Source organism: Vicia villosa, linkage group LG2, assembly GCF_029867415.1.
Source record: "Vicia villosa cultivar HV-30 ecotype Madison, WI linkage group LG2, Vvil1.0, whole genome shotgun sequence".
NCBI lineage: Eukaryota > Viridiplantae > Streptophyta > Magnoliopsida > Fabales > Fabaceae > Vicia > Vicia villosa.
Window position 1 is genome coordinate 113,965,172 of NC_081181.1, and position 12,052 is coordinate 113,977,223.

General features: G+C 34.2%; 2 protein-coding genes across 2 annotated transcripts; one reads left to right on the top strand and one right to left on the bottom strand.

The window, feature by feature from the left end:
* Positions 1 to 1,882: 1,882 nt before the first annotated feature.
* On the top strand, positions 1,883 to 2,533 carry LOC131649818 (uncharacterized). The gene has a single exon (XM_058919572.1). The coding sequence runs from the start codon at positions 1,883 to 1,885 to the stop codon at positions 2,531 to 2,533; it is 651 nt and encodes a 216-aa protein (XP_058775555.1).
* A 6,762-nt stretch (positions 2,534 to 9,295) lies between these two features.
* LOC131649819 (uncharacterized) lies at positions 9,296 to 10,805 on the bottom strand. Its single transcript, XM_058919574.1, has 2 exons — positions 9,977 to 10,805; positions 9,296 to 9,870 (listed from the first exon to the last, which is right to left on the bottom strand). Exons 1-2 carry the CDS (start codon positions 10,803 to 10,805, stop codon positions 9,296 to 9,298), a joined length of 1,404 nt encoding a protein of 467 aa, XP_058775557.1.
* Between the last annotated feature and the right edge of the window lie 1,247 nt (positions 10,806 to 12,052).

The window sequence follows — 12,052 nt, forward strand, 5'->3', positions numbered from 1 at the left end:
ACATATTATTAGTAGATACTTGTATTAAATGTAATATAAATTAAAATAATTGACTTTTCTAAGAAATAAAAGATATGTTTTCCTTAAAAATACTTGTATTCAATGCATTGGAAGTTTAAATTATTGATTCATTTAAAGAACTAGTAGGAAACTCGTGCTATCACACGGGTCTGGTCGAGGTTTCACATTACATGTATCCAATTATCACTAGTAAAGTTCTTTTATATAAATCAACCATATATATTTAACCAAAATGCAAACAAATTTTAGTCAATGTTAATCCCAAAAACATAATACTTAACAATGAAAGAGCTAATAATACATCGAATTTTTAGCTCTTTAAGTAAAAAACAATAAACATATGGATTCATATTACACGTATCAATGACTAAATTATTAAATATGACACCAACTAAAACTAGGAACAATGAAGTACTAGAACAGGTGAAAGTTTTAAATGATACAGGAGGCACTGAAAAGCACAACAAGCAAAAATTCGCTGGTTCTGAAGGAGTGATTGAAGATGGACCATGGCAAGTGGTTCAAAAACAGCGCCATAGTCGAAAGCAGGTGGAGGCGCCCATGGTGAGGAAGAAACAAATGATCAGTAATACGTGGACCGGGAAGCATGGATCCAGATTTTCTAGTCTGAATGGGGATGGAGGCAAAAGTAACGCTACGAAAAAGGAAAGTTTTAATGAGCAATGAGCAATTTTAGAAAAAACTAATGATGACTTGACTATGGTAGAGAATCTGGTGGACAATGCTAATGATGGGGAGATACGTGGAGCACATGTAGGGGAGGACACAACTGAATGTGAGAAATTAATGCTGTCGAGTAAAAATCTGAATATTACCAATGAGGGACCCACTAATTTATTTGGTGATAATATTGGGAGTACAACTGGCAATAAAGATGTGGTGAAAGGAAAAAACATTAAAAATAGGAAAAGCAATAAAGCACAAGTGGATAGTAAAGGAAGGGAGAAGATAGCAAATAGTCTGGCAACACATGGAAGGAAAGGTAATAATGGGAAAAACCCTAAAGCCATGACAAGGGTTATGGAACGTGTTTTTGAGAAATATAAAAGTATAGTTTTGTTTGATATGGAGCAAGTGCATATTCGAGACAAAAAGGCCTCTTACAATCATGATCTAGAGACCAAATTTCATAATATACGAGTCAATGATGATGATGGAGAGATTGCCTCTAAAGATGATCAACTCAATAAAAACGAACTATTACAGTTCAACTTCCCTCAAGAACCAAGAGCTCCTGATATCTCTCAACAGCAACGTGAGATAAAGGATCAACATGAAGACAACGTGATAGTGCTATCACCCAACAACACACAGTCACATGTGATCAATGAAGGGCAGATGCAGTATCAGAATAAGGATGAGGAAGAAAGTGTGAGGGAGACACCAACACATGTTGAATAAGTCTCAGCTAGGGTATGCGTGAATTTTCTTTTTTTTTCTAATGTTTTTAATGATTGGACAACCAAATATCATTGTCTGGAATTGTAGAGAAGCCGCGGGAAAAGATTTTTTCAAATTTAGTAAATATTATAATGATATTTACAAACTTGAGGTCTTTGTATTTATGGAAACGAGGAGTGATCCGGCCAATCTCCATAGTTCTCTAAGGAAACTGGGATTCTGTCAATTTTACCAGGTGCATAATCAAGGTTTCGCGGGTGGTGTCCTTGTAGCATGCACAGAGGATACCTTGAAGATTAGTATGAGAAGTAGGGGAGCTCAATTTATACACATGTAGGTGACCATAAAACAAGGTGCTGAATGGATGTTCACAGTAATTTATGCAAGTCCAAATGAAACTCTCAGAAGTAACCTCTGGGATAGCATGAAGATTATAGCCATGAATATTGATAGGCCCTGGTTAGTTGCTGGGGATTTCAATGATATTGCTTATGCTAACGAGAAGAAAGGTGGGAATCGAGTATCCACATGTAAATGCAGTATCTTCAGAGATAATATGGAGGCATGCAACCTTTATGATCTTGGTGCCATGGGGCCGAGGTTTACTTGGAGAGGGCCGATATATCAAGGTGGTCAACGAATTTTTGAGAGGCTAGATAGAGTTATCAGCAATGAAAGGTGGAGGTTGCTATATACTGATGCTCAAGTTAAGGTTTTAACAAGATTTGATTTTTTGGATCATCATCCTATCATGGTAACACTAAACTATAGAAACCAGGAGAGAGTTCCAAAGCCTTTTCGTTTTGAAAGTGCATGGATGCTGGAAAGTAACTATATGGATAGGCTTAAGGGCTATTGGAATGACAAAGCTGAATTTGTTCAAAACCTAAAGAAAATTGAAGACGACGCTCAGGACTGGAAAATATGTTCTCTTAACCATGTTCAACAAGTGAAAAGAGGTATAGCTTTCAGACTTCGGGGCATTCAAAAGAATATACATGACAGACGCAATATTGCTGGTTTGATGAGATTGGAGAAAAAGCTGCATGAGGATCTTAAAATCATTTTGAGGCAAGAAGAATTGATGTAGTTCCAGAGATCTAGAACCAAGTGGCTTGTGGATGGAGATAGAAATACAAAATACTATCATTTGAAGGCAGTGAATAGGAGAAGAAGAAACAAGATTCTCATGATCAAGAACGATAATGGTGATTGGATGGAGGATATTTCTGAAATTAAAAACATGGTAAACAATTATTATAAGGAATTGTTTTCCTTAAATAACAACTGGAGTAGCTGGAGTCAAACCCAAGTATCCTATGCGAAGCTTTTTGAGCAGAATATTTCTAAGATGAATATGCCGGTGAGTAATGAAGAGATCCACAAAGCCTTGTTCAACATGAAACCCTGGAAAGCCCAGGGCCATATGGATTCCCAGCAGGTTTTTACCAAAAAGCTTGGAATGTTGTTGGCACTAGTGTATATCATTTCATTCGCAAACTGTGGGAGAAGCCAGGAGAAATTGTTAACATTAATAGGACAGACATATGTCTTATCCCCAAGATCGAAAACCCTAGCATGGTGGCACACTTTAGACCTATATCTCTTTGTAACACGATTTATAAGGTCTTAAGTAAAGTTGTGGTAGGTAGACTCAAAGGGCATATGAACCAACTTATCTCTCTGTTTCAAACAGGATTCGTGCCCGGCCGACAAATTCATGAGAATATCATTGTTGCTAGAGCAGCTACGCACTCGATGGAGAAAATGAAAGGAAAAAAAAGAGCTTTCGCTATAAAGGTTGATCTTTCGAAGGCGTATGACAAATTAAATTGGGAGTGTATTTGGAAAACCTTGAGTGAAATTCAAATCCCTAAGAATATGTTAAATGTTATCATGCATTCCGTGGCTAGCGATGAAACCAATTTCAATTGGAATGGAGTCAGAAATGAATTATTTTGGCCTCGTAGAGGCATTCGACAAGGAGATCCTATATATCCGTACTTACTCGTGTTATACATGGATAAATTAATGCATCTCATTGAAGAAGAACGAATGAAGAACAGATGGAAAGGTGTTCAGTTGGGAAAACAGGGGCTAATGATTACTCATCTAATGTTTGCGTATGTTATCTTGATTTTTGGGGAGGCAACAGAAGTTAAAATGGAGTGTGTCATGGAGACAATTGCTAGGTTTTGCCAAATGACGGGACATGAAATTAGTCTGGAAAAAACAAGTATTCAGTTTTTTAATAATGTCAGCATGAGCATGCAAAACAAGCTTCAACACTTGTCCAAGTTTAGAAAGGTTAACAGCTTTGGGAAATATTTAGGTGTCCCCCTAAGTGGAAATAAGATCCGTCGCAATGATTGTCATTATATTGTAGAGCAGGTTGTTGCAAAGCTTAATACTTGGAAGAGAAACAGCTTATCTCTTGTTGGAAGACTTACTTTGGCCAAAAGTGTGATAGAAGCAATCCCTTATACCCTATGATGACAACAAAATTACCTAAGACTTGCATTGAAGATATCCATCAATTGCAGAGAAAGTTTGTATGGGGGGATACTAATGAGAATCATAAGCTTCATGTTGTTGCATGGGAAAACTGTTACGATGTCAAAATACCTTGGGGGTACCGGTTTGCGTGATTTGCATGTTCTAAATCAGGTTTGTTTGATGAAGTTAGGCTGACATATGTATAATAATGCTAGTGATCTGTGGTGTATAGTGTTACGAGGCAAATATATAGTTCATGAAAGCAATGATTGTTTAAATGCGAAGCCGACGGATTCCGGTCTGTGGAAAGATGTTGTTAGTGTCATGCTTGATTTGTTGAAGACATGAAGATGGATTGTGGGGGGTGGAACTAGGATTAATGCATGGGAAGATAATTGGCTTGGTTTTGAGCTCACTTTGAGTGAAATGAATATTAATATTCCACTGCCGCTGCGAGGAGCAAAAGTTTGTGACTTGGTGAATAATCTTGGCGAATGGAATACCAGTATCCTTGAAAGCTGGCTGCCTCCCTAATGGATGAATACGATTCAAGCTTGTCTTGCCCCGAGCAAGGAGCCTTTAACTGACGTTTTCTGTTTTGCGGATGCTGGCAACAGTGATTTCTCTATAAAGGAGATGTTTACAGAGGTAAAATGTTATAACCAGGTGATACCGGATTGTGACTGGTCTCGAATTTGGAAAGCTGAAGTACCGGAGCGGTGTAAAACATTCATGTGGCTTCTCAAGCACAATAGGCTCTTAACAAACCTCAACAAAAGCAAAAAAGTCATAGGAAACGCGAGCTGCAAGTTATGTGGTTGCACTTGTGAGTCTACCATACATGTTATGCGAGACTGCGCTAATTGTATGAGCGTCTGGAAAAGTCTGGTTCCAAGTGACATTCTTGTAAAGTTTTTCATAGTGGAAATCGAGGAATGGATTCAATTGAATCTTAATCACAATGGTGATGCTAACCGGGGGTGGATGAACACTTGGATCATCGCTTGCCATGCTCTTTGGACATGGAGTAATCTGGAAGAACACGATGAGGACTATGCTAGACCTATTGATCCTATTGTGAAGCGAGGCGAGGAATATAAACAAGCAGTGAAGCTTTTCAAAGTCAGTAAAGAGGAAAGGTTGGGTCAGTAGTATGTCGGGTGGAAGCCTCCCAGTTCTAGCATGATCAAGCTTAATTCGGATGGTGCTAGTAAAGATAATAATGCAGCCGGTTGTGGAGGCCTTTTACGAGACTACAAGGGTCATTGGAGAGGAGGTTATTCTAAATTCGTAGGGCGGTGTAATGCTCATGTGGCTGAATTTTGGGGAGTGGAGGAGGGTTTGAAGTTAGCAAGAAGGCTAGGTGTTAGGCATTTGGAAATCAACACTAATAGTTTGCTAGTCGTCAAAGCAATTGAAGATGGTAAAGTGGGGATGGTTGACTGTGTCGCTATGCTGCGTCAGATTATGGAACTCATGGATGAATTTTAGGTGGTAATAATTTCTCATGTGTCTCGAAACGCAGATGCTTGCGCTGATTGTCTGGCCAAGCATGGTTGTAGGGATCAAGCTCTTCAACACTACATTGATCTGCCTTCGTTTCCCACTGATCTTATTGAAGCAGATTCTTGTGGAATTGTTTTTTCGTCTGATGTTCTTGGGTTGTTGTTTTTTCTTTTGGGCTTAGGCCCTCATTCCAACCAATTTTTTTTTATTAAATATGACATCATATTCTCAGTTAGATAACATTAACATATTTATAACTTATAATCATTTATCAAAACTTAATTCATGTGTTTGGAATATCAAATATAATATAACTTATTTTGCAATTCATAAATATTCACGTAATTTCAATTATATACTAATAATAATATGTATCAACTTTTAAGCATTGATTCATATTTATAATAAATCATACAATTATTTTTATAACTTCAATTTTATAAAACAATAACAAAAGAAATAGTTAAAAGGTAGACATTAAAATGATCCGTCAATAATTGATATCTCATAGATACATTCATATCTACCCGTCAATTATATTTATAACTTCAAATTTATAAAACAGTAACAAAAGAAATAGTTAAAAGATAGACATTAAAATGATCCGTCAATAACTGGTATCTCATAGATACGTTCACATCTACCCGTCAATTCAGATGAGTTACCCGAGTTGAATCCAAATGAGTTAATTTTAAAAATTTATTAAACCTATATGAGATATTAGCCCATTTTCCCAAATGTAAAATGTATGACAACTCCCATCAAATGCTAAGAGTTTTTACATTTAATGTATATTATTATGATGTAAAAAAATATAATTTTAATTAAGAAATTAAACATAGTTAGAGAATAAAATTTATTAAACCTATTTGAGATATTAGCTCTTTTTTTCAAACCTAAAATGTATGACATCTCCCGTCCAATATTAAAAGTTTCAACGTTTAATGTATACTTAAAATATTTAAAAATTAAACAAATATTAAAAGTATAAATATGTTAATAGAGTAATTAGATCTTGAATATGTACAATTAGTGGAAATAATTATGATGGTATATTACTTTCTTATACATATTATTAGTAGATACTTGTATTAAATGTAATATAAATTAAAATAATTGACTTTTCTAAGAAAAAAAGGGTATGTTTTCCTTAAAAATACTTGTATTCAACACATTGGAAGTTTAAATTATTGATTCATTTAAAGAACTAGTAGGAAACCCGTGCTATCGCACGGGTCTGGTCGAGGTTTCACATTACATGTATCTAATTATCACTAGTAAAGTTATTTTATATAAATCAATCATATATATTTAACCAAAATGCAAACAAATTTTAGTCAATGTTAATCCCAAAAACATAATAGTTAACAACGAAAGAGCTAATAATACATCAAATTTTTAGCTCTTTAAGTAAAAACAATAAACATATGGATTCATATTACACATATCAATGACTAAAATATTAAATATGACATCATATTCTCAGTTAGATAACATTAATATATTTATCAGGGCCGGTTTTGGGCCTGTGCAACCTGGCCCATTGCACAGGGCCTCCAAAAAAGAGGGGCCTCAAAAATTTTGGGTTGGGCTTTCTAAATTATTAATGTAAAATGTGTATATATATAAAATTTGTTGAAACTACAAACGTTAATGCTTGTGGACCGCAGCGGTAGCGATGTGACAATATTAAAGTGCAGTCGCGTGTTCGACTCATTGATCTGCCTTCGTTTCCCACTGATCTTATTGAAGCAGATTCTTGTGGAATTGTTTTTTCGTCTGATGTTCTTGAGTTGTTGTTTTTTCTTTTGGGCTTAGGCCCTCATTCCAACCAATTTTTTTTATTAAATATGACATCATATTCTCAGTTAGATAACATTAACATATTTATAACTTATAATCATTTATCAAAACTTAATTCATGTGTTTGGAATATCAAATATAATATAACTTATTTTGCAATTCATAAATATTCACGTAATTTCAATTATATACTAATAATAATATGTATCAACTTTTAAGCATTGATTCATATTTATAATAAATCATACAATTATTTTTATAACTTCAATTTTATAAAACAATAACAAAAGAAATAGTTAAAAGGTAGACATTAAAATGATCCGTCAATAATTGATATCTCATAGATACATTCATATCTACCCGTCAATTATATTTATAACTTCAAATTTATAAAACAGTAACAAAAGAAATAGTTAAAAGATAGACATTAAAATGATCCGTCAATAACTGGTATCTCATAGATACGTTCACATCTACCCGTCAATTCAGATGAGTTACCCGAGTTGAATCCAAATGAGTTAATTTTAAAAATTTATTAAACCTATATGAGATATTAGCCCATTTTCCCAAATGTAAAATGTATGACAACTCCCATCAAATGCTTAAGAGTTTTTACATTTAATGTATATTATTATGATGTAAAAAAATATAATTTTAATTAAGAAATTAAACATAGTTAGAGAATAAAATTTATTAAACCTATTTGAGATATTAGCTCTTTTTTTTCAAACCTAAAATGTATGACATCTCCCGTCCAATATTAAAAGTTTCAACGTTTAATGTATACTTAAAATATTTAAAAATTAAACAAATATTAAAAGTATAAATATGTTAATAGAGTAATTAGATCTTGAATATGTACAATTAGTGGAAATAATTATGATGGTATATTACTTTCTTATACATATTATTAGTAGATACTTGTATTAAATGTAATATAAATTAAAATAATTGACTTTTCTAAGAAAAAAAGGGTATGTTTTCCTTAAAAATACTTGTATTCAACACATTGGAAGTTTAAATTATTGATTCATTTAAAGAACTAGTAGGAAACCCGTGCTATCGCACGGGTCTGGTCGAGGTTTCACATTACATGTATCTAATTATCACTAGTAAAGTTATTTTATATAAATCAATCATATATATTTAACCAAAATGCAAACAAATTTTAGTCAATGTTAATCCCAAAAACATAATAGTTAACAACGAAAGAGCTAATAATACATCAAATTTTTAGCTCTTTAAGTAAAAACAATAAACATATGGATTCATATTACACATATCAATGACTAAAATATTAAATATGACATCATATTCTCAGTTAGATAACATTAATATATTTATCAGGGCCGGTTTTGGGCCTGTGCAACCTGGCCCATTGCACAGGGCCTCCAAAAAAGAGGGGCCTCAAAAATTTTGGGTTGGGCTTTCTAAATTATTAATGTAAAATGTGTATATATATAAAATTTGTTGAAACTACAAACGTTAATGCTTGTGGACCGCAGCGGTAGCGATGTGACAATATTAAAGTGCAGTCGCGTGTTCGACTCATGATGCATGCGCTTTTTTTTCTATAATTACTAGTCGCGTGTTCGACTCATGATGCATGCGCTTTTTTTCTATAATTACTAGTAGGAAACCCGTGCTATCGCACGAGTTTGGTCGGGATCATATTACATGAATCAATCTATCACTTGTAATGTTCCCTTATATAAATTAACGACATATATTTAGCCAAAGTGTTTTCCAAGTTTTAGTAAATATTAATAAATGTTAAACACATGATACACAATGGCAAAACAATGAAAAAGCTATTAATACATTCAATTTTTTATGTCTTCAAATAAAAACAATAAACATATTTGCTGGTATAAATATTAGATGCTATCTTCTTGTATGATTGCAACCAGCCAACAACATGCATCATATACCTACATTATAAAATATATATAAAACAATATATGATTAAGAATAAAATTTAAGGCATATAAATATTGTGTGTTTCATATACATTTACAAAGATGGAAAAGAAGAATAAGCTTACCATCTAACAAAGTGATTGGAAAACCTCCTTGTATACAACATTTGTGGTAGTGGAGCACGGAACATTCTCTTTGTCGTGTATTAAGATTTTAAGACCACTTTTTGTAGTAACTCTTGAGATTGCAACATAAAGTTGTCCATGACTAAACACGGGAGAAGGCAAATACAAACCAACACTATCAAGAGATTGGCCTTGAGACTTATTAATTGTCATTGCGTAAGAGACAATAATTGGAAATTGTCTCCTAATCAACTTAAATGGCCACGGTGACTCTGAAGGTGACATAGACATTCGAGGAATGTAAAAAAGGTTACCTATGTTCTTGCCAGAAATAATTTTTGCCTCAATGACATGATTGGCCAATCTTGTGACAATCAATCTTGTTCCATTACACAATCCATCTGATTGGTCCAAATTTCTCATAAGCATAATGGGAGTACCAACTTTCAATTTGATTCTATGATTTGGTAAACTTGATGTTCTTAATTTGCTAAGAAATTCTGGAGTTAGCACTTCATAAGCTTTGGTATAACTCGTGTCAGTTCTATCAATTGAATCGTAACTAAGATACTCTTCCTCTTCACTAAAAAAAATCAACAGAAAAATACGAACATTAGTAAATTCAAAATCATAGGCTGCATATTCTTTTTCCCATGCACCAAAAAAAGAATAAATAATTATTACCTGGTATAAGGTCCAATACATAATGATTTATCTTATCCACAACTTTAATGGTTGGGGCAAGAATTACTTTTCCTTGTAGATATGCAACATCTTGGAATACATTAACCAAATTGGGATATGTATTTTCAACAATAGCTTTGATAGGATCTGCATAATTGGTAATCAATAAATCTTGAGGAATCTTTATGTCCACCAATCCATCATTTGGTTCAGATATCTTACCATCACCGACATTTAAAATCCATTTTGAGAACTCTGCTAATTCCTTAGAACTTGTATTATCGCTTCCCTGCTGAAGTCTCATGTTTTTTGTCTGTGTTAGAACCTGGAAATAGTCCCAGATATAAGAGGAGCATATGGATGCATGAATAATATCAGAACACCCTTCTCTCGGAACAACTGGAAGAATCAGTCTGAAGTCTCCTCCAAAAACAACAACTTTGCCGCCGAAGATTTTATTCCCAAGACCCTTCTTGGTTATGAAGTCTTTAAGTGTTCTATCCAATGCCTCAAAACAATTTTTATGAGCCATAGGTGCTTCATCCCATATTATCATGTTCGTTGCCTCGAATAATTGAGAATGTTCAGTGTTTTTGTCAATATTGCAAGTGGAGTTGTCAAGTGTTGGCACAGGAATCTTGAACTTGGAATGAGCAGTTCGTCCACCTGGTAATAACAATGAAGCTATATCGCTTGAAGCAACAACAAGCACAATTTTTTTCTTCAAACGAAGTGCACTTGATAGTGTCCTCCACGTGAAAGTTTTACCGGTCCCTCCATAACCATGTAAAAAAAAGACCCCTCCTCTTTGTTTTCCGACAACTTCCATGATTTTTTCAAAGATTGAGCGTTGTTCATCTATCATGCATAATGTAAATTATGATATTTCAAAAAATGTCTACGTGTGGGACTGCCAGCTTATGCCATCAAATAGTATAAATATAAATTATCACCTGTAAGGGCTCGAAAGAGATTGTTGAAGTTTTCTCACTCAGTTTCAGTATTGTAATCATGTTCTTCGTAAATCAGTCTGTTTCCAACGTGTCGTGTGACATAACCATCCGGAAAAGGCATGTCTTTGAATTCATGCAAACTTCTTCGATTGGATTGCAACATATTCTCAATCTCAATGAGTGTCAAGTTTTTCAACTCAGATTCTGTTAACTGCATATCTATAAAAAAACATCAATTAAAACTTGATATGTCGTGGCATGGAAGTTAATTTAAAAGGGTATCAATTAACAATACATGCATTACAATAGCATAGTAAGTTATTGCATGTTACATTAAAATCTTGCAATATAAAATTGATGTACAGATCAGAAGGAACATGTTTTAGAAGATTCCTTGTTCGTGAGAACCTCAAACTGAGATACGCATAAAAGCTTGTTATACACACAACAAATAATTTAACTATAAATATATCATAACAATGTACCTTTTATATCAGTTAACTGTCTTTGTTGGTGCAGAATACCGTCAGACAGCGTCTTCCAAGTTTTTTGCCAAACGTGATGCGGTCTGTTAATTGTACCGGACAGTAGCATAGTTACGAATAAATTTCTAAAAAAATGTCCCGAACCCCAATCTTTGGCCTCGTTAATGGCTGCAACATATTCCTTGTCATGATTAAGAAATCCCATTTCAAAACATGCATCTCTAAAACTGTCCCGAACAATTCCACCGACCTTTTTTATATCCTCGTAACATGTTGGCCCTTTTGCAACAGTCAGCATCATTCTCAGGTAATACAACTCACCTGTACTTGGAGGAACCCAGATTAGTCTTCCAATGGTGTGCCCTCTCTTACGCGGTTTCCATCGTCGGTATCTTTTATCATAAACAAACTTAGTGAGGAAATTTGAGTAGGTCAGATTTCTGGCCTCTGGATATGTTTTGTTTGCTTCCATCCAAGCGGTAAACATTGATTCCTTCACACTTGGTTTTTCAAGGACCTCATCTATCAGTTCGTAATCGGTATAATATACCGAATTATCGCCCTCAAGATGAAAATATAATCTTTCTACTGCAGGAGACCTTCCTTGAATGGAAAAGAAAATATTCTCCAACATGCTT